Below are 21,726 nucleotides of genomic sequence, written 5' to 3'. Positions count from 1 at the left end.
TTTGACATTGTGTTTTCCTAAATTCAACTAAATACAATACAAAGACGAGATATTTCAGTTCACACTTTTCAGATTTTAGTATAAATATACGGTCCTTCTTAATTTGGTACCTTTGGTTTGGTGCTTTTCCACACTGAGTCCATTCACACTGGGTATGAGATTTGAATTTGAATTTGAATTAGGGGCGGCAGTGGCTCAGCAGTAAAGCTGGGTCAGACATGGGCAGTGTTTCTGGATGTGGTGTGTTTACGGTTTCTGTGTGTCATAGTAACTAACTTGCATATGCTGCTGTGTTATCGTACAAATTTATTTTAAAAAATATTTTGATAAAACTTGTTGAATAAAGTTTGACTTGACTTGACTTGGTGATGCAGTGATGAACTGTGTTTGTTGACAACAGTTTTCAAAATGTTTTCTCCAGATTCTCTGAATCTTTTGACAATGTCGCTGACTGTAGATGTAAAGAAACTATTAACCTATGGAACGGTCAAAGAAAATATTATTGAGCATTTCACTATTTTTTCAGTCTTTTGTCACCCTTATCTAAATTCTTTTGAGGTGTTTGTGATTACACATTTCAGAATAAGTAAATATTTCTAAACTTTAATGGAGTTGATGAGGTCCCATGTTAGATTTATTGTTTTGTAATATTTTCTCTTGAACTGAATGTCAAAAAGGATTAGGAAATTACTACATTTTAATTGTTATCTGTCTATTTAACTAGTAACAAAAACACAGATATATAACACAAAACACACACAGAAAATATCAGCACCATAACAGGTGACAAAGCTGGAGTATACAGTACAACACCTTACTAGTCAGTAGTGTCAGCCCCATGGCTTTAATTACATCAATCCTCCTGAAGAACCAGAACCTGGAGGTGTCATCTTGTGGGGTGGAAGTCTATTTTTCATTCAGAGCTTCCAGGGAGAAGCCTGTGGAAGAAGGTTGTGCTGTTGCGTTGACTCATTCAACCTCTCTCATATATTTTAACTCCCCATCTTCCTCCAGCAGGATTTTGGTCATATTGACCCAACTATGAATTTTTTCCAAATCTCATTTCCTCTTCAGTATTTATGCTTTTTATTAACAGGGGAGGGTTTGCTTAACAATGGAGTGGTCATTTTATATCGGTTGGATAGTCATCGTTGCTATTTCTCTAAAAATTAGTTGAGCATGACCAAACATTTTATATTAAGACTTGGCACAAAACTAGACTGAGATGCTGATGTGAAAACAAAGTATAGGGATGGTTTTACTGAAGTGTTTCTCCGACTGGTCCAAATAATGACTTGAGGTCTTTGTGAAGCCTTTGAGTGGGTGTCCATGACCTCTCCACACATCAACACTGTGAAACCCCTGACTGATTAGGAACTGGTTGTTTCCAACCTATTAAACCCAGATCCCTGGTGGAAAAAACCAGCTGGCTAATGCATTACTGAGTTGGCATTTTTCATATTCAAAATAAGTGTAACAAAAAGTTATAAGATATTATATTGTAATATAATTTTACTGATCATAATTATTGAAATCCCTGTAACATTACTTTTCTTTAACATTTAAAAAATGGATATTCTGACTTACAGTCCATGAACTGCTCTGAGTATCTGGAAAACAGCATCATCCTGTCTCCAAACAGCCTTAAAAAAAAACAACTTTAAGTTCATAAAGGATTTTTTCAAAAACAGCAAAACACAAGACAGACAATTCTAAAGTAAACGGCGCATTTATAAAATATCAAACGTTGATGAATAAACGTTCAAAGGAAATACTTGAACCCCAACACAGGCAGAACGGGGCCGAGACAGAGGGCGGCGGTAATGTGTGTTAGAGTTGTTTAACAACCTTAAATAAACACACGAAGAAGACAATAAACGCAGCCGAAGAAGAAATCTGCTGCTGAATTTGTTGTGGTCCTCCTCCTGGTTTAAGGTTAGCGGGGTGCTAACGTCGGACTGTGTGCGAAATCATCTTTGTGGTGGAGCAGCCGAAGGGAAATGAAGAAGTTTTTCGATGACATCAAGAAGGACATTAAATTTAAATCAGCGGGACCTGGGAAGAAATTAACCGAAGACACCAGGCAAATAGAATAAACTTTTCTCATAAACTAACGACACCGTTTCAATGCTAACCACACACGCCCCTAGATAACGCTAGCTATATGCTGGTGATTAAAAATAATGTAACTGTTAGCATGTCCTGAGGATAACTTCAATTAAACCAATTTGTGACTTGACCGTTCTTAGGTAGCGTTTAGGTGAAACTATTGCTAATCCTCACGTCAGCGGAACAGTCACTGCTCTGCTCGTTAAACAGTTTACCTCTGAGCCAGTGTCTTTAGCCTGTGACTAAAATAAAACAAACTTACTATTATCCTTTGGTAAACAAAACGTTGCAATGTGATGTGAAAACGACTAGTCAGCAGTTTCGTAAGCCTCGGTTTGAAAGTCAAAACAAGGCAACTAAAGCCATGGATTTTTAGTTTGATTTTCTATCCCTGTTTAACTGCAGCACCAAGCCCGAGAAGGTGCAGAGCAGCTCAAGTGGCAAGAATAATCGCCATGCTCCCAGTGAAGGAGCCCAGATGGCCGGAGCTGCAGCTTTGGCCAGGATAGAGCAGCACCAGAGGCCGAAGGTCCACACCTCTCAGGACGCCATCAGGAACCAGGGTGAGACGGGCAACCACTATCTAATCTCTGATTTTAGAGCTTTAATTCACATCCTGGGTTGAGCCATCAGTTCTGCCTCTCTGAGGACCTTTTTTTTAAAAAAAAACCCCCCAACTATAATCTTTGAACCAATCATGCAGTTGTGTATTAGGACTAAAGGAATGATGATAGAAATGGAATGTGATAACCACTTAACCACCATAGTTGTAGTTTGGTCTTCAAACTGTTTCTTTAAACATTTTTGTTTAAAAAAAAAAAAAAGCAAATAGCAACATTCACACACATTCAGTATGTACATAAATTCTACATAATAGGAATACAGGGGAGGATGAAGTAGAGGACATGATCCATCATTGGTGACACACCAATGATGCGCCGTGATGATACTTCACGGTTACATCCTGCCCTGTTTTATGAGCCCCTCTAACAAGGAAAATAAATAAGCATCATCACTCACTTTTATCAGAGAATTATTTTTTGAAAGGCTTACATCTATTTGCACATAACTGCTGTGAATATTGAAGAGACAAAGTAAGAAATATCGTTTACAATGCAGCCATAAAATTAGCCTGTCTCCTTGATTGGCCTGTAATAACAACTGATAGAGCTGACACACTGCTTATGTTACTGGTTGTGCTTATTGGAGGTGTTTATCACACACAGGTCTGCATGGCTGTTGTATTTAATGAGCAGGTTGCCTTTGAATTTGTTCGTAGTCTGTGGCCGTACTGACTGTAGAGTAATATTAGTCATACCAGAAGAAACTAAAAGGTGAAATTCACCTAATCGGTTAATCGGCAGAACATGAGCACAGTTTATTGTTGTTGTTTTTAAATTACATATAAGATTGGTTAAATAAGCACATCTGTTGTGATCTGTTGACTTTGTTGTTAGAAAAGACAAATGATCTTCTGTGTTTGCATGTAGTTAAAAGAGAGCTGCAGGCCGAGGCAGCTGCACAGGCTGAAAAGGAAAAGGTACATACAACAGAGGTAAACATTATTATCTTACATCAAATACTAGTGAGATTATATTTGACACAACATGATTGATTATTTTTTGGGCTGTCAATTTGCATTAATGATAACTGTTCACAGGAAACCCAAATGCTAGTGAAGGATCTCACCAACCTTTCAGTGTCAGGCGTGTATTTCACCTGTCCGCTAACTGGAGCAACTTTAACTAAGAGCAGACGGGAGGTGCACATTAAAGAGGCCATTTTAATGGTAAGTCTGAAGCCAATAAATAATAATAATAATAATAATAATGATAATAATAATAATCGTTAAAGTAATCGTTAAAATAATAGGAGGTAATAATGAGCATCTCTCACTTGGGATGCACCAAATGAGCAAAGGCACCTCCGCAGTGCTTAGAAGGTGAACTGGTACCTCCCATCTCCAAACTGTTTTGGTCCACATGAGTGAACCGGCCACCAGATGGTCCCCAACCCAAGACCCAGTGGACTGAGCTACGACCCCCACCCCACTACCACTTGTTGTTTTAGCTGAGTGTCTGTAATTATAAGTAACATAATACTTTAATGTTATCTTGATGGATTGTAATTATATGGCTGATCAACAAGTGTTCTCTGTTATTACTGTCAGCGGTTTGAGGAAGATGCAGTCGAGGCCTCTGTAATGATGATCCACACATTTAACAAAGACAAAGAGAAAGTCAAGGCTGCTGTTGACATCATCAGCAAGTAAGACGTGGTTGTTGCTTACGCTAACACATGTAAGGTTATCCTGCAAATATGTGTGAGTCTAGTTTGTGACCTGGTCTCTGCAATTTGACATTAATGATATTTCATGTTTCTTCATTATTTTTTATTTTAGGTATGTTGAAAACATATGTAAGAATCCCTCTGAGGAAAAGTACAGGAAGATTAAACTCAGCAACAGGGTTTTCCAGGTGATATGACATATTTTATGGCATCTCAGAGTATAAACATAAGGGAGACGCTTTCATATGTGTTTAACATTCTTCCTTCCATGAATCTATTTCAGGAGAAAGTTTGTTGCGTGGAGGGAAGTCGAGAGTTCCTGCAGTCCCTTGGCTTCACAAGCGTTATGCTTCCAGTAGAAAGTCAAGGTAAACACACCATGTTGATAAAATGTTCTTTGTTAACAACTTGTTGGGCTGAACATTTTCTAATGTTAGTTAGAAAATCAACCTGTCTTTGCATTTTTTGATTTGTGTTTTTGCTGGGGATCAGAGGAGGAAGAGGAGTTTCTAGTGTTACCTGTCCAGAGTCCGGACGACTTGGAATTAATGAAGGAGCGGAGGGATCGTCTTCAGAGAGGAGAGGCTGTCAGGGCTCAGCTGGACAGACAGGCTCAAGTGTTTAGACCCTCACCCAATGCCCAACGGTTTGAGCTGCCACCAGAATTTTACAACCTGACAGCAGAAGAGCTGAAGAGGGAGCAACAGCAGAGGTGCAGTCTCTTTTATAACACCTGCTCTTATATAAATAATGTTTACTTACCCATTAACAGAAGAACCAATTCCACCATGACATCAAACAAAAAATTAAGAACACGCATCAGTGCATTCAAGTACCACAGTATGCAAAAATACTTTTGACACACTGCGGTTAGTTAAATTTTTACAAATGTTTAAAATTTTATGTACATCCGATTGGTTGACTCCAGCCTGTGTTTTACTGATATCCATTTTGAGTAAAGGCTCCGCAGAGCAATGGCATCGTGCCCGGAGTGTCTCCCGCCTCACGCCCTATGCCAGCTGGGATAGGCTCCAGCTCCCCGTGACCTGCTGCAGCAGATAAAGCGGAGGAAAATGAATGAATTTTGAGTAGAAATTGTTGGCAAAGCGTTCATTTACATTTAGGAGAAGACTGCAAAAGATCTAGTTCAGTGTTCCTCAAATGACTTCTGTCACTCCGTCCTGTTATATGTGCTCACTCTTCTCGTCGTGGAAATGCCAAAGTATGCCGTGTTGTCCTGGACTGTGACCATGATTATTTTGAGAGTCTTCACTTTCGTCCTGTGTTTCTCAGGAGTGATTTGGTGGAGAAGAATGCCATGCTGCGCACGAAGGCCATGAGGGAGAAAGAGGAGCAGAGAGCGAGAAGGAAATACAACTACACTCTGCTCAGGATCAGACTGCCTGATGGCCACCTGCTGCAAGGTCAGGGCTTCTTTTTAAAGTTTAATTCTTGACAAATCAAATGAATGTTGTTGGAAGCTCTGTCAGAAGTGAAAGACAAATAATATGTGATTCCAGGGACCTTTTATGCGTGGGACCGTCTGCCTGTGCTGTTTGAGTTTGTTCGGGAGTCACTGGTGGATGGCTGGCAGCCCTTTGAGCTCATTGCTCCTGGAAGTCAGAAAATTCAAGAGTCTGATGAAGTTGCTCTCGCAGAATGTAACCTGGTGAGTTGAACTGCTGTCATCCCATGAAACTGGCTGGCAGAAAGTTTTCAGAAGACTTTTTCACAGATTGATTTAAATGGTTTCCAACTGGAGCAGTGAAATGATTCTCCTACACACAGAATCCACATTATTACACTGTGTTCTGTCATCAGTACAAACACACAGTGTTGTTAAGTTACACCAAATGCACTGTATATCCATCCACTGCTGAAAATAACCCACAACAAACTTGTACTATGTGCCTAAGTGAGCAATATTTGAAAAAATGTTTGTTTTAAATTCATGTATAATTTGAGATAATTTATTTTTTATGTGCAAAAAGAAAACAAAATGGTACGAATGGTTCTTACATCATAATTTGACTACCCGTTCATAGTATTCATTGACTAGTAGCCACAGGCCTCACTGGACTTTGAGGCAAGTGCCCCAAAACTGATCTGTTTTTTCCCCTGTAAAATCTTCACTTCACTATGCTCCTGTATTTTGCAGTGGAATAATTTGAAAAAAAAGAAGTAATATGTCAACTCCTACTACTGGTTAATAAGAGATTCTATGCATTATAAAATCAGTGATTAAATTTCTGGGACGACTCTCAGTCATCGGGGTCGTAGGAGAACACCCCACCATCCATTCAGACCTGAAACCTCTTGGATGAGAACTGAAACATCTTTAAGCTTTCAAGTCCAGTTGACTTTATTCTGTACACAGATAAGTAATTACAATAATGTTATTAGAGTCCCATACAAACAGAAGTGTCAACTTTACTACAATCCAGTATTGGAGTTTTTTTTTTGCATCAATATGAAATGTTATCGTATCTTTTTTCTCTAGGTCCCTGCAGCTCTGCTCACATTTGCCTGGGACGCTGCTGTGCAGGCAGACATTGCAGCAGCAGGTGGAAAGAGCCCCTCTCTCCTTAAACCAGAGCTGCTTGAATCCATCCAGAGCCTGAGCTGAGCACCCCAAACTCTACCTGGTGTGCAGTGCCTCCCCCCGGCACTAATGGAACAAAGTTTCCCTTTACAAGTGACTACAGATAACTAATTGTAACTTAAATCACGAGCAGTGATAAACTAGGGGAGACTACACGTCTGCTTTCACTGAGCATTCCTCTCTCTCTCTCTCCCTGTGAGGAGGCTGTCATACTACAGACTGTCTAAGCAGCACATTATGCGGAGGAAAATGTACACATAAAAGGAGAAAGCGATAGCCAGTTGTTTTCTGTTGCCTACTTAGTAACACTGTGGTAACAGTCCTGTGTGTTCGATGGAACAGGAAACCAGTTTGGCGTTCTTCACACTACATGATGACAGATCGATTTTAAATGTGTTCCCTCTGTTGAAGCTGTGTAAGTCCGCTAGGCTGACAGTAAACACATCTCCATCATCAATCACTGTACGTCAGCATAGAATAGGATGTAAGCGAGCTCAGGTGTTGTTGTCTTGCCAATGTTGTGTGAATTAGCACCTGGATTCATCACCTCACCGTACCATCAGATGCTCATTCCAACTCTACCAGACAAATCGTCACTTTACTGGACAGAACACCTGTGCTGCATCCTCCATTTGTTGGGTTATTCTTTCATTGTCCATCCATCCATCTATTTTCTTGTAGACAAGATGATCGCAATAGTCTCATCTACAGCCGTTGTTCTGCCTTCAATCGAAAGTAAAACTTTTAACACAGAAATGCCAACAGACTGAGGCAGCAGTTGACTACCAACTCCCCTGTAAGGTTATCGAACAAAGTGTTTTGTGACACTGAAGACTTCATAGGTGTATCTGTGGTGACTTCAGCTTCCCTATGGAAGGAGCAGTCTCATGGTAAAGTAAACGCTAAGCTAAGAGTATCATGAATGATTTTGTATTTAAGTGGCTAAGACAGTAGCTGGGGACACACTAACCCACACAACACATGGACAAGTATGTCACACAACCCTCTTCTGAAAGCATGAACCTTGTCTTTAAAAGCTACTGACTGTCTATGCACCAGCTCTACTGAAGACTTGCTGGTTTTGTTTGTCAGTAACACAGTTTAAACAGTGTTGTGTGTGTTAATGACCACTTAGTCTGGTTTGATGTGATTCCAGTCTGAGCCTGTTTCCTCTGCTCTGTGGTCTCTTTGGTGTTGTACAACAGACTTGGTTCCCGGTTGTTTGGATAATGAACACTTTCTTCCTCGTGTATGAGTGTAAGCCTAAATAATGACTCGAAGCATGTTTTTTTTTTTTCATTTCAAAAAATTATTTGCTGACAATTCCTCCAATGTATTATTTGCCATGTGCTGAAGATGTGATTGTAGTATCAAAGTTCTCTGCTATATTTATAATGAAGCACTTTTGAGATTTTATAAGCTCTGTATTAGTAATACAGTATAAACTGATATAAAAATACTGCTTTGTTCACACTGCTCAGTGATTTAAATGTAAAGGCTCACTGCAGTCACGTAACCAACTTGCTGTGCAGGCAGGCATGGACTCAAGTTGTCTGGTTTTAATTAAGTCTTGTAAATTGTTGTACATTTTCAAGAAAACATATTACACCCAAGTTTGTAGAACCTACCAACTGATTTCTTCAGTTGTTAAATGTCTGTTTCAGATTTACCCCAGAATGATTTTGTCAGACGGTCAGAACATTTGTTTACCTGCACATAAATCTCAACCAGGTAAATTCTCCTGCTTGTGGTTGGCTAAGATCATGACCTACCTCTGATTAGTCGTGTCATACATCCTGAGCTGCACTATGTGACAAATGGTTCATGTCATTTTTTTTGTTTTTCAACAGAAAATTGTCACTTCCTTCAGCTTTTAACCCTTTAAAGCCAAGTGTATATTTGGTAGACCTTACCTTTCAGACTTTTGAGACTTCTACATAAGTTTAATAATTTTTCCTCCTGAACAAACCTTATGTATACAATCACACATGCATCTCAATGTGTGGGAAAAAAACAATTCAGCAAAAATTAGTGAACTCGTATAATCAAATTTGTTAACTTTTTCAACATTTTGTCAATAGGTTCCATTGAAAACTTATTTTCCAGAAGTTTGATTTTTTTTCTTTTCTGAAACTATTTCATTTTTCAGGCTTTAAAGGGTTTTAATAGTTGCACAGCCTATTGGTTATAACTTGATATTGGGTTTAACATTTGCACAGCCCAAGCCAACAATTCTACTCTTCTATGGAGTTCAGTCTTAACAGTCTAGAGGTGTTCACATGGGGTAAATGTCAATACTGTAACCTCACCGAAAGCAGTTACCTGTTATGTTCAGATGTCCTCAGTTGTGTTCTGTAGCTTTGACCCTGCCCGTAATAAAGGCTTGCATTGCATAACCTTTGCTGAATGCCCAGAAGTGTTTTTACAAATCAAGTGTTGGATGTGTCCTCCAAGGCATCAGAAGGACTTTCTGCAAAAAACATTCGTTTTGCAGACTTCATGTTCTGTGTGGACTCTGTTGGAACCAATTGTGTTGTCAAACACATCAGCAGGCTTCACAGAAATTAAAGCTGATGGCTGAATGGTGATGGTGTCGTCACACCATCAGAGGTTCACAGATTAATAAGAGGAATGAATGGAATATAAAAGTGCAGTATTTTTATTCATGTTTAATGAATGCATCACGTTCAAGTATTCTTGAAAAAAATACAGAAACATACATATTTATAAAACAATGACATCGAACAGGCAATGACTTAAATTGACAGGATTAGAAATTGCAGAATAAATGCACCCTTTGCAAATCAATGTGAAATGTACAGAAACTAAGTATATACAGTTAAACTAGAGGAAATAAAAATATCAGGTTCATTATGTCAACAACCATAAATGTGTGATTCTAATGAAGCTGCTTCCTGTCTGCTCCTTCCTGTCCAACTCCATATGATCACGTCAAAGCAACTCTAGACAGAACATCCTCCTCAGCACAGGCTCATGTCACACGTCATCGGAAAAATTACAAAACATTAATGAACACTAGACATACCTGCCATCAATAGTCTTTTCAGATACTCTGATTTTATGTACAACTACATATTACAGGGAAGTGGGCTCCTGACTCCTTAAAGAATTAGGTGAGTGGGAGTTCAACGCTGAGAAGCCACCTGCTATCAGTCGTTTGTACGTTTGGAGCATCAGATTCTGACTTAGACCAAGGAGGGAAATGTGGCATCTTGGTTAGGAGACAGCCCCTCCTGTCATCAAGCTGTAGCAACGGTAGGAGCAGGGCCAGTCGCAGGGTGAAGAGCGGTTTCAGTGGGGGGGTCACTTCGGACAGACTCGTTTGCTGGACTTCTCTCTGGGCGGATCTGTACAATAAAATTTAAAAATGGGTTTTAATTCAGATTACAGGGAGGAAAATATCCACTTATAGTATCCATTTATGTTAAAAATCTGAAGTAAAACACTGCATTTGTGTCAATATGTCCATAATAAGTCCTTATCTTAGCTAGTGCCAGAGAAACACTAAGTTTGATAATGTACTATATTATACTTTTGTATATGCCTAACTTTAAGTTTTAACTTTGGACAGAGCTTCCTTTCTCCCTTGGTCCCAGCGTCAACATGAAGCCAGACTATTCGGCTGCACACTTGACTGTATATGAGTGACATCGACCGTAAACTAAAAGGCCTGATCATTTGCTGGCTGTGTAATGGTAAATTGTCAAGTAAAATTTAAAAAGTGTAGCACAGCAATTATTTTGTTTGTCTAACGTAACTCACCAATCTGAGGGGATGATAATACAATCTTCCTCATCATCCTCCTCAGTGTCAGCTTGAAAACCATCACCCTCCATTGTGTCGGCCTGATAATTAGAAATTCAAGATGATCAGAACCAAGAAATTTTGTTATCGTGGTAATCATTGCCAAAAAAAAAGTCAGCTAATGTGAGTACACATAGGACTGTAATCTCCGCAGCCTAGTAAATTTCTACCTTGTCAGTGTCAGTGCATTTCTTCATGAACTTGGTGATTGACATGCTGCCTGTGCTCTTCCTTTTGCTGGAGGAGCTGGATGCAGTGGAGGAGGTCTGGGGTGTAGCAGGAGAGTTTCCCTGAGAGCCTGTCGCTGCCTGGGCATCCTCTCGGGCCTCTTCTCGAGCCCCTGATGTGAGGTAGGTCCAATGGCAGGGCACAGGGAGAGCTTCCTGGCCCAAACGGGACAAGATCTCTGCGTTCACATACCAGCAGCAGCGTCTGTAGGCTGAACGTTTCTCATAAACAGCATTGTCCTTAATGAGGCGCTTCACTTGTATTCTGATGAAAAAATATAGAGGAGGGAAATATGTCACTTTTTTTGACATAAAATAAATTTGTTTTTCATATGATGTGCGCTAAATATTTCAATGTCTAAACATAAAAAGATAAAACCGATATAAAAAAAGCCAAGATTGCAGATTTTTTTTTTAAATTTTGCAAATTGTTTTGCTAGCTAACAGATGTACCAGAATACTTTACTATATACAGAACTTTGAATACAAAGAGAATGGCAACAAATTGACACGATACATGTTTAAAAGTACAGTTACTAGATGATTCAAGGTGAAATGTTATTATGACAATAAATTATGATATTTATCCCATTCATACAGAAATCATTGCACCAAATATTGTTGTTTTACCTGGTGGGAATGTTTTCTAAGTTATTAGGGCTGGACACGACAGGAAGTGATGAGGATGAAGAGGTCTGCTGACGACAGAACTCTTGAAACTCTGTGATGATCACTTTGCTGCTGTTGACATTGCCGTGCAGCAGAGGCACCAGCTGACTGAGTACTGTGAGAAAAACAGACATTAGAGATTATTTATGTAGAACACATTAGCTGCGTGCAATAAGACTCATTTTGTGAGAAGCACATTTACAGTTGGATTCCTCTAAAGGAAGGTTTTGAAATGTCTGTAGGTGGAGTAATAGTTAACTTCGTTTTAATTAAATTAAGTTTACCAAGAGAAAAGCAGTCCAATTTAGTTTTGTATGCTTACAATCATTATGTAATGGCAACAAAGTTGGTTGTAGGAATTGAAGAAGTGAATAATGAAAACCTAGTATAAGCAAGTTATAAAAAACAAGCAGCTGTGATCCCTTCAAAGCCCAATGCCACCTTAAAGAAAAGAGTCAAGCAATAAAACATAGAACCAACAAATCTTTGCCCATGCAGCAGGACAAGACAAGAGTAAGCATTTTTACTACAAGCTATGTGCATTAAATAATATCTGCCTAGGATAAGCAAAGATTCAAGAGCTTATCAGAGAGATCAACAATCATAATTGGAAGATATATGATGAATATAACCATGCTACCACAGGGATTTCTAACTGTCGTGTCATACTTCAATAAAAGTTCAGACTGCATGCTAATGCTTTTGAGGGGTGGGGCACACTTTTTGCTGATGAAATACTGCCATGGTAATTTTTGTGGCAATACAACACATCTCTGCAATCTCTGTAAAAATAGCTAATGTATGCAAAGGAATCATGCTGCACACACTTACATTTCTCTTCTCTCTGACCCCTCCGTGACAGCTCCTCTTGGCTGGGGCTGGTGTCCGCCTTAGGCAGGGGCTCAATCAGAGACATGGCATATTGCTGGAAGAGTTGCAAAGCAGGTCCTTCTCCCTCCCAGATGCAGCCCCTCACCACTGGCTCCAGTACCTTCATCTTCTTCTTGGTGGACATGAGCTCATCCCATTCCCTTGCTTTCAGTTTCTGCCGTAGTTTAAGCTTCTCTAGGTCGCCACCCTCCTACGATGTTGCAAGCACATTAGTAGTGATACAAACATGATGAAACTTAGTACAGAAGTACCTTAAGATGCAACTTTAATTCATTCCATGACTTAGCTCTTAAGTCTCACGACACGTATCTCAAACAATTTTTTTTCAAACAAATTTTCCCAATTAAAAATTTTTTTTTTATTTCGTTCCAGCCTCATAGAAAAGCCCAACACCCCCTAAATTATGAATGAATAAAGAGAAACCCATATACCCTACCTCTTCCTCTAGAGCTCCTTCATCATCAGAAAGGTAGCCATGAGGAACAAAGAAGCCATCATCATCATCATCTTCACCTCCTTCTTCCTCATCCTCCTGAAAAAGAAAATGTAAAAAACATTTAAAAAAAAAAAAAAAGTCAATATAATTGCTCGACCATTTTTAAGCTCTATAATTTACAATTGCTCTTGTGCATTCAGAGAATTGTCGGAGGTGGAAGTCAATCTAAACTCTTCACAAGACATTTTTCTGTATATGTATGCATATGTATGTATGTATGTATGTAATCTGTGTGATGCCTTTTTCCTATTCAATACGTCAGTGTCTTGTGTTCCTACAAAAAGTTTATAAAAATGTGTTATTGCTTGACAACTAAGCTCAATGAGATTGAAGGCTACTTTCCCATAACACTTAAAATCTTAACACTGAAAATGTTACACGAATGGGGGATGTTCATACTTCTTCACCATTCAATGAAACTCACCCCTTCACTGTGTGAAAGGGACTCTCCTGGTTCCTCTTCTTCCCATTCTTCATCACTGTCTACCTCATAGTCCAACAAACCCTGTGGTCACACAATAAATATTAGGCTCACAGACATAAAAATAGGATTCTCCAAAAAAATGAAAAAATGACCATCTTTGAATGAAACTTTTAAGATATCCAGACATCTTAAATTTGAGGCATATGCTACATATAATCAAGTCAATCTGTCATTAAAAACAAAATTCTTAGTCTTGCAAGACTTTGTTATATATGAGGTGATGTAGCTGATTTGATAGAATTTACAAACTCTTACTTTGTCTAGTCTGAGGGGGCAACGAGGTGAGATCTGCAAACTCTTTTTGCTCCAGGTGCCCCAGTATGCTGGACGGTAATTTTCATGGAACTGTAGCAGTTTCATGGGTCCATGACGTTTACAATCTGGCGCATCACTTGGCAAAGGTTTTTCTGCAACCATACAGTCACTGAAGAAAAAAAAATTAAAACATTGAGCGATAGAATGATTAACCTTAAAACTAGAATAAAACCAAATTCATATATAAGAAATAGAACCCATGATGCATTACACTAGGATCGGGTACAATACACACTTTTACCAAAACAAGTATCCATAGACATTAGAGTCACCATATGTTGTAACATGCTTGAAAGGTAGCAGCTTTTCAAAAATGAAAAGACACCACTCAGTAACATGTGATACCTCCTATCTTAATTGCTTTTATTATGAATGGGATATTCAAACAGATGTTAAAGACATGGGCATGTTCAGTATGCGAGACTAAGTGCTTTCCAAATGGGAAACATTTGGAAACAACTCTTAAACATTTAATGTTCCTAAAAGATTGAATACACAGACACTGTATATTTCATCTCTATGCTCAATTCATCTTAAACAGCACCTGAAACTCAGCCTGGTGACACTTTTTTTGCAGTTCTTTTCAATTCCTGTATACACGAGGGAAAGCTGCTGTGCAAATGTGGAAAGGTGTCAAAATGTGGGAACAGGAGACCAGGGTTATATAAATCTATCAGAAGTCTGGTTATGTTCCTTGAGCAGTTCAAGCACCAGAGACAGACTTGTTTGAGATGCTGGGCATTTGTCTCTTTGACATAATCAACAAATTAAGTGAACTATAGGTTTCCCATGCAATCAAACCAGCTGTAAAGAAGGTGCCTTTAAAATATCCAATATCATTCTGTTGGCCTACAAAGGTTGTCAGATGTTTCTCATCATCCTTTCTTAAGGCTCAAGAAATGCTCTTCACTGATGCCTGGGATGATGGCTGCATCCTGGTCTGCCTTCACCCAGCTAACAATTGCTTACATGTCCACTGTGCATATTAAATGCTGGGTCAGCTACCTGAGGGAAATGTACACAACAAAGTGGAAACAATACAAAGAGTGTCAACTGATATGACTGTATTCTTTCTTTGCACATAATAAAACTTCGGGGTCAGCCTGAGGCCCAGACAGTCCTCTCCCCAAACACTTCCACCAACTCCCCTGCGGAGATCCCAAGGTTTTCCCAAGCCAAGAGATATAATCTCTCTGGTGAGTCCTGGGTCTGCCTCTAGGCCTCCTCCCAATTAGTGGGAAACACACCAAGCACTATCAGAGAAGAAAATGCCCTCAATGGAAAGGCATGGACACTAAAGGCAAAGTGTTAATATTGATTTGATTAATGTTTTTTAAACTCTTGAGATCGCGCTTACGTAGTTTGTCTATTGACACATGGCAAAAATACACAGCAGCACACCCTGCCAAAGAAGGGCTTAATTTAACCCCCTCAGAGGGATCAGATCAAATAAACTAATTGAACAATGAAAACCTGACTCAAGCTGTATCAGCCTCCTCTAGTCGTGAAAAAAACTGGTGGAGAGACAGCAACCCAATAGAAAATCCCTCTTTTTTGCCTTGATTAGCATGAGCCACCAGATCAAAATGCTCCTTTAGTTGCAAGAGAGATGAGTACTGCAAGTATTATTTCTGAGAGCTTAATATGGTGCAAAACTATTTTCTACACTTTGCTCTAGTTTTTGTCTTGTACCTGTGCCATTTTGGGATGTGTGCACACTACTCAGCTCTTTTAAAGATTTTCAAGCTGCACTCCATTATGAAGCCTACCTATAACATTTTCCGCTTCCACATAAAAAAGATGAAAAGGCAATTATTTTGAATTTACCATGCAAGCTTCTGAAAATAAATCAGATTCATATACTGTACATGTCGCATCAGAAATTGATTATGCAAAGTGTATTTTTACATGCAATTCCTTTGAATATTTGTGACATAAGAGAACTCCTTGAGGAAGCCAAAAATGCCTTCAACCAAGGCAGACCACAGCGTCCCTGTACTTCCATTGATGCAGACTCAAATCCAAAGCACCACAAGAGGAAGGATACAATTTAAGTGGGAAACAACAAACAATTCACATAAAAATTTAATTATCACATTCCTCCAGCAGAGTCCATAACATCAACTCTACATTTCAAAAACTTCATGAAATCAAAGTTTTACTGTGAGCTTTACCTTCCAAGTTTTATGAAATTTAAAAACACACTGTTGACTCGGGTAATATTTTTCTTCAGGAAGAGTTTTGACTGCTAAAATTTCAAACAAACATTAATTCACTCAACAATCTTTTTATTTGTAGAGTGCGCCCCCGTTCCTTACGGTTAATGTGTTCCAGGAACCACACGCGATTAACGAATTCCATGATACAGAGACAAACTATTTATCTTATTATTTATGGTAATTTAAACATTTACGACACTCCCCATACTGATATTAAACCGCCTTCTATCTGTATTACCTTTTCCCACACTCTTGAGACTGTTTAAAGCACTTTTGTGTCTCACGGAAGTCCGAGACTCATGGAACGTAGCACACTTCCGGATGTCGTCAGCCAATAGATTGCGCATACGGTATCACATGACTACCTACCAAAAATCTGCGATGAGGTGAAGTCGTGAACGTTGATGCGCAATGTACACAAAAGACCATTTCTCTCATATCTATGTTAGTGAGCACTTCTTTGCTGAAATAATTCATCCCACCTCTTGATTAAATGTTAACTGGACAGCATGACTATTGCGCAGGTGTACCTCATGCGGTCCACAATAAAAGGCTACTCTGAAATGCATTGTACTCTGACCAAAATATCCCAGAAACAATAACAATATATATAGCTCCTGAGTAACCTTGGAGCTACATTTGAATGCCGTTTCACCTAACATATTTCCCTGGACTATGACTGGTTATACTACCAAAATGAGGATATTGATTCAATTGTTAGAACTGTTTCTGTGCCTGTACGTGTCTGTGCCCATGTTCTTCAATCGGTCTCCTTAATAGTCAAATCAGATGGCTACACACCTTGAGGTAGAATCTGCTTAAAATCAGTGACGGTGATGACAAAAATCTGCTTTTGACAAAGTGCTTGGTTGTGGAGAATTGTTGAATCTCTGTAGAATAAACACTTTGTCTAAATCTGCCCTCCTGACAACATGAAGCAACAATACACAAATTAAAGCGTCACTTTTACCAACTCTCACCTAGGTGACTCAGTAGTCCTGGGCTTGGTAGGTCCTGACCGACGAGGTTTTTGCATGATCCAGTCTTTCAGTCCATTTTGATTATCAGTTTGGTTCACCAAACACCGGTCCAGCTCGTCTAGAGCAGAGTCCTCACACTGAACTCGACACAGTGGTGCCAGAAACACATTTTCCTTTATCTCAAACGGAGCAAACTTTCCACATGCAGCTGCAAGTGTCTGAAAAAGAGATGCACTGTGTTGTTGTCATACTTTGTGGTGATATACATGTCTCAACATATGGTATAATCCTTTACAGTGTTGATCAGGCATTCAAGATTTCAACGCATTTGCTAACTTTAAAGTAACAACAGACTTTCAATGAGCACTGAACACATGCGTTCATAGAGAAATAAACCCATCAGAACCACAGCAACTTAAATTAAACCAACATCCAAGTGTGATTTATACCAACCTTTGGAACCTGTTGAATCTTGGCTTTCTGTAGAAACCGTGTAATTTCTGCTTTTTCAGCTTTAAGGCGCTGAAAACAGATAAACAATAGTAAGACTTTCACAAATTTAAAAAACTTAACCAATGAAAAATAACTCACATCCTTCTCTTCTTTCAATCGTTTCTCTTCTTCTTTTAGTCGCTTCTCCTCTTCTTTCTTCCGTTTTTCTTCAAGTTTTGCTCTAAAGATTAGAGTAAAGCATTGTTACATGTAAATATAATGCTATGAATGAGCACTGGGCCCTCTCTGGATTTCTTATTTTTCTGTGTTTATCTCTTATTAAATTATTTGATATTCAGACAGCTCTGGATCATTCTCAGAAGCATGAAGCAAACAATTCCATAACAAAAGGAAATTCCTAAAATGAGGAAAGGGACTGATGTACACCAGTCTGAGAAGACTGAACAGCTATTTCTAAGACTGACACTCCAGAATCTCAGTTGTTAAGTATGAGATATGCACAAATGTGGGAAAAATCAGGAGGGGTCCAAAACTTTCTCACAACACTATGCTGTGTCATATTTTTAAGCAACTTACACTACTGAAACCAAAAACAAAAAAAGTCTTTTGACTCTAGAGTAAATTGTACAGTCGCTACTCACTCTAGTTTTGATTTCCGCTGTTCTTCTTTTGCTTTCAACCTTTCTGCCTTCTCTTTCTCATCCTTCTCTTTTTTCTCCCGTCTTTCTCGCTCATCTTTTTCCTTTTTTTTCTGTTTTTCCTTTTCTCGCTCCTCCTTTAGCTTGCGAGCCTCCTCTTTCTTTTTCTCCTTTGCTGCTTTAATCTCTTCTTTCTGGCGTTCTTTCTCCTGTCGCAGTCGAAGCCTCTCCTCTTGCTCTTGTAAACTCTGCAATTTAAAAATTTCAATCAATCTGTCATGTCCATAAACTAACGTCAGAATATGAAACAAGCTTTAAATTACTCCCAGTGAATCCATTGAAAGTATCACCTTCAATGAGAGTCTCTTGATCTTTTTCTGATCTGCTGGTATCTTGGGGCTGTTCTTTGGTTCCTATGAAGAAAACAAAAAAATACCTTGAAGACCGATAATTACAGCTCAAATATTCATGCAGTGCCATGCAGCAGATATTGTTTTCTTTGCATTGTATACAGTACATCAAGACAACATTAATACTACTAATAGTGTTATATTTTAACATGCACTTTTGATTGAAGTGATTTCTTTTTACATTGGCTCTAAGACATGATCTGGAAAAATGCTTTCATCTCCCGCTTTTGCCATGTTGTAACTAATAAACAACTGATTTGGTTCATGTATATTACCAACTCACCCAATCACTGTTTGGCTTTAAATATAATAAAGCAATGGGAGGTGTACATACTGTTGGTGTTGGGTCATCAGTCTTCTCCGGTGAACTTTCAGATGAGGAGCCAACTGATGACTGTGACAGCACAGATCTGTTCCCTAAACTGGAAATGTTTAAGTCACTTTGCTCCTCTGGACCGCTTTCAGAATCCTGTGTTTGGTCAAGCTCTGAAAAAGACGCTGCCTGATTCCCATCGTTTTCCTCCAACATTTCAACTCCATCCTTGTTAAACTCTGTGCCCTCTAACCTGTGTGTTTCTTTAGTGTGATGAACTTCACTGGATTTTCCAGGAGAGGCAATTTTGTCTTTGACTTGGTTCTTGACTTTTGTTGGGAGGCAGGGAGATGCAGGAACTGGTGACGCAAAGCATTTTACAGGAGAGCAAGAGTTGCTGGTGGTCAGATCTATTATGTTCTCATTTTTTGATGCAGGGTGCCTACGGCTTACAAAGCCATCGAGGGGGCCACGACCATTAACCAAGGGTGGGCCATTGCACACAGGGAGTGCAGAGGACTCACTTTCATTTTCCCTGTCTGAGACTCCAGCTTCAGGGCAGGCATGTGCACAGGGGCGTTTAGGTGGCTGGTTCTCTTTTGGTTCAGGGTTTAAGCGCTTGAATGGTAGACGAGCTGCAGATGCACACAGAGACAAAATAAATGTTTAATATTCATGTTGTGTTGTGCACATTAATTACCCTGACATTGTTCACCATAGTGCAACCTCAAAAATTCTAAAAGGCTTTAAATGAGTGAATATTTACATGCTTGATGTGTCCATTAATAAATGATGTTGCACTGATGCTGTCATTTTATATAACTTCATGTAAATGTTGATACAGATTTAAGGGTTTTTAAATATCAGTGTCCCATTATTGAGGAAAGGAAACCACAATGACTAAATTCAAATGATATGAAAATTTAGCTTATCAGTTCCATTCCTTAATCAGTTCCATAATTTATGCAATTTGCTACAAAACAAATAAAAAATATACATCATCATTTATAAAATCAAACAAATTCTATTTTACCGTGGCTGGTAAATCATGTCTAATGACGTTTTGTTTTTTGTAGAGTAATAAATCTGTAGCGCACATATGTATGTTTACCTTGGATAAGTTTCTTGCTGGCATTGTTACTTGACTTACAATCCATACCTGAAAACAATAAGCACACAAGCAGGTCAGAACAATTGACACCAAAAACAAGTCAAAATATTGCCTGATGACAGCAGCAGCAAACTGGTACTAATGATCAAACAATAACTACCTGACATGTATAACTCACAACTATTCTTTTGTATTTAGTGGCAAATGAAGACAGATTCGGTATATAACTCATTTGTGTCAGGGTTATTTGAATCAACATTTGTCGAGATTTTATTAGCCCATTCAGAGCGTGTTTTTCTTGTAGTCTGCCTGGAGGACACGCTTCGCCTTAAAACTCCAACATCCAAGTACGGCTAATGTAGTGTGAGATTTTCCGTGTATGAACGTCAAAATAAGAGTAAAATCACATGCTGTTAATATAGTTTGATGTGTTGTATATAAGGTTAAATACGTCAGCAAGACCGGCCATCTAAACAGCTCATTGTAACGATGTTGTTAAGCTGGCTCTCCCGCCAACCGGTGTGTCAGTCGGGACAGCAGGCCGACCGTCTGTACAAGAAACTCCGGCTGACAGGCGAAATATGTATGCCCGACCACAATGCTGATAAAGTTGGGACATTGGTTGTGGAGAACTGTTATATTCAAGTTGTTCAAGCCTTTCCAATTGTGTTAACGTGAAAAAGCGAAAATGTCGGTCAAGCTCCTGAGTTTCACTGATGAAATCAGCTTTAGAGATGCTAACTTTATCCAACGTACAGCTGCTAATAGGGCTAGCCTGTCTGCTAACTCAGAAAACTAGCACATTTGCTAAGCACCTTTGGCCGGAGCAAAGCAAAAGTTAAGCGCAGAGGCCGTGTGGGCCAAATTTAGTAGCATGGTTACACGCTAAACACTATTTAATGGTAATATATTAGTCTCTTAAATGAACAGAGAATTGATGTTATAATTTGAAGCAAATTAGTTGTTACGTGATTGTCATTTCCCACTGAAGTTGAATCACTGTCAAGTAGATAGTATTAGCAGTAGCTGAATAGCAGTGAACAGAAAACCCACTTTTCGAAGGTTTAACATCACATTTACATATTTACACCAGTTAAATTATGTCTTAATAATGGTAGCACTGTAATCTCCTATTGTCAACTGATGCAATTGAGATAAATACGGTTAACTAGATTGACTTTTTCGTTGGGGGAACGCAAGTATTTATCTTCACGTCATTTTGTGGATGTCCATTTGTTAGTACGAAACAACACTCTGTATATAGAAATTTTTGTAACCTGATAAACATCTGTTCATTTCTAGACATAAAATGTGCATTACCTCGTCTGCGTGGAGTCGACGCTGCCAAATGTCCGTCCATCGATTGGGTTTCCGCCGCCAACATCCCAATCACTAACCCGAAACACCTTTCGCTTGCGATACTCTCCAGCTGACGTCACGGAACAAGTCAGTACCCGGGAATGACCACGATAACGAAACAAATGTCACGCTAGTAATGATATGCTATACACTTCTTAAGTATTTCACATAAAGCATAGCGTATTCTCTTTCCGCATCTCCCGCATACTCACTTCGTTCCCAGCTGCCTGCCTCGCGCTCGTCAGTCGGAATTGGCGGGAGTATGTTACGTGCGTCAAATGCCGTCGCTCATTGGTCAAGACCAAAGTTTCTGATCATTGGTAGAGATGTTTGCGT

The 21,726-nt window shown here is 39.1% G+C and overlaps 2 protein-coding genes across 3 annotated transcripts; one reads left to right on the top strand and one right to left on the bottom strand.

Moving 5' to 3' along the window:
• Positions 1 to 1,926: 1,926 nt before the first annotated feature.
• ubxn6 (UBX domain protein 6) lies at positions 1,927 to 9,400 on the top strand. The gene is made up of 11 exons (XM_068318849.1): positions 1,927 to 2,083; positions 2,515 to 2,672; positions 3,600 to 3,664; positions 3,770 to 3,898; positions 4,280 to 4,377; positions 4,511 to 4,586; positions 4,682 to 4,766; positions 4,891 to 5,110; positions 5,692 to 5,822; positions 5,919 to 6,067; positions 6,899 to 9,400. The coding sequence occupies exons 1-11, from the start codon at positions 2,001 to 2,003 to the stop codon at positions 7,022 to 7,024; spliced, it is 1,320 nt and encodes a 439-aa protein (XP_068174950.1). The 5' UTR covers positions 1,927 to 2,000; the 3' UTR covers positions 7,025 to 9,400.
• A 43-nt stretch (positions 9,401 to 9,443) lies between these two features.
• Positions 9,444 to 21,713, bottom strand: chaf1a (chromatin assembly factor 1, subunit A (p150)). Of its 2 annotated transcripts, XM_068318844.1 has the most exons (17): positions 21,603 to 21,713; positions 21,352 to 21,460; positions 20,032 to 20,079; positions 18,942 to 19,555; positions 18,548 to 18,610; positions 18,201 to 18,445; positions 17,698 to 17,779; positions 17,560 to 17,628; positions 17,107 to 17,324; positions 13,848 to 14,016; positions 13,533 to 13,613; positions 13,049 to 13,144; positions 12,553 to 12,802; positions 11,683 to 11,836; positions 10,996 to 11,317; positions 10,784 to 10,866; positions 9,453 to 10,368 (listed from the first exon to the last, which is right to left on the bottom strand). In XM_068318844.1, coding segments are annotated over exons 2-17 (2,559 nt in total). In that variant the 5' UTR covers positions 21,416 to 21,460; positions 21,603 to 21,713; the 3' UTR covers positions 9,453 to 10,367. The 2 variants fall into 2 exon arrangements, with proteins under 2 accessions (XP_068174944.1, XP_068174945.1); XM_068318843.1 differs by lacking the exon at positions 10,784 to 10,866 and having other exon boundaries at positions 9,444 to 10,368; positions 21,352 to 21,625.
• Between the last annotated feature and the right edge of the window lie 13 nt (positions 21,714 to 21,726).

This window comes from Antennarius striatus, chromosome 7 (genome assembly GCF_040054535.1).
Source record: "Antennarius striatus isolate MH-2024 chromosome 7, ASM4005453v1, whole genome shotgun sequence".
Lineage (NCBI taxonomy): Eukaryota > Metazoa > Chordata > Actinopteri > Lophiiformes > Antennariidae > Antennarius > Antennarius striatus.
This window is presented reverse-complemented; position numbering and strand designations above follow the sequence as displayed.

What these genes read in the sequence shown, in the direction of transcription:
- ubxn6 (XM_068318849.1), top strand. Translation starts at nt 2,001, where the DNA reads ATGAAGAAGTTTTTCGATGACATCAAGAAGGACATTAAATTTAAATCA. An exon ending in AAATTAACCGAAGACACCAG is followed by an intron (nt 2,084 to 2,514) that starts GCAAATAGAATA and finishes GTTTAACTGCAG; the next exon opens with CACCAAGCCCGAGAAGGTGC. An exon ending in AAAAGGTACATACAACAGAG is followed by an intron (nt 3,665 to 3,769) that starts GTAAACATTATT and finishes AACTGTTCACAG; the next exon opens with GAAACCCAAATGCTAGTGAA.
- chaf1a (XM_068318843.1), bottom strand. Translation starts at nt 21,415, where the DNA reads ATGTTGGCGGCGGAAACCCAATCGATGGACGGACATTTGGCAGCGTCG. An exon ending in CAGCGGAAATCAAAACTAGA is followed by an intron (nt 17,780 to 18,200) that starts GTGAGTAGCGAC and finishes TCTAATCTTTAG; the next exon opens with AGCAAAACTTGAAGAAAAAC. An exon ending in AATGCACTGACACTGACAAG is followed by an intron (nt 10,369 to 10,995) that starts GTAGAAATTTAC and finishes TTTATTGTACAG; the next exon opens with ATCCGCCCAGAGAGAAGTCC.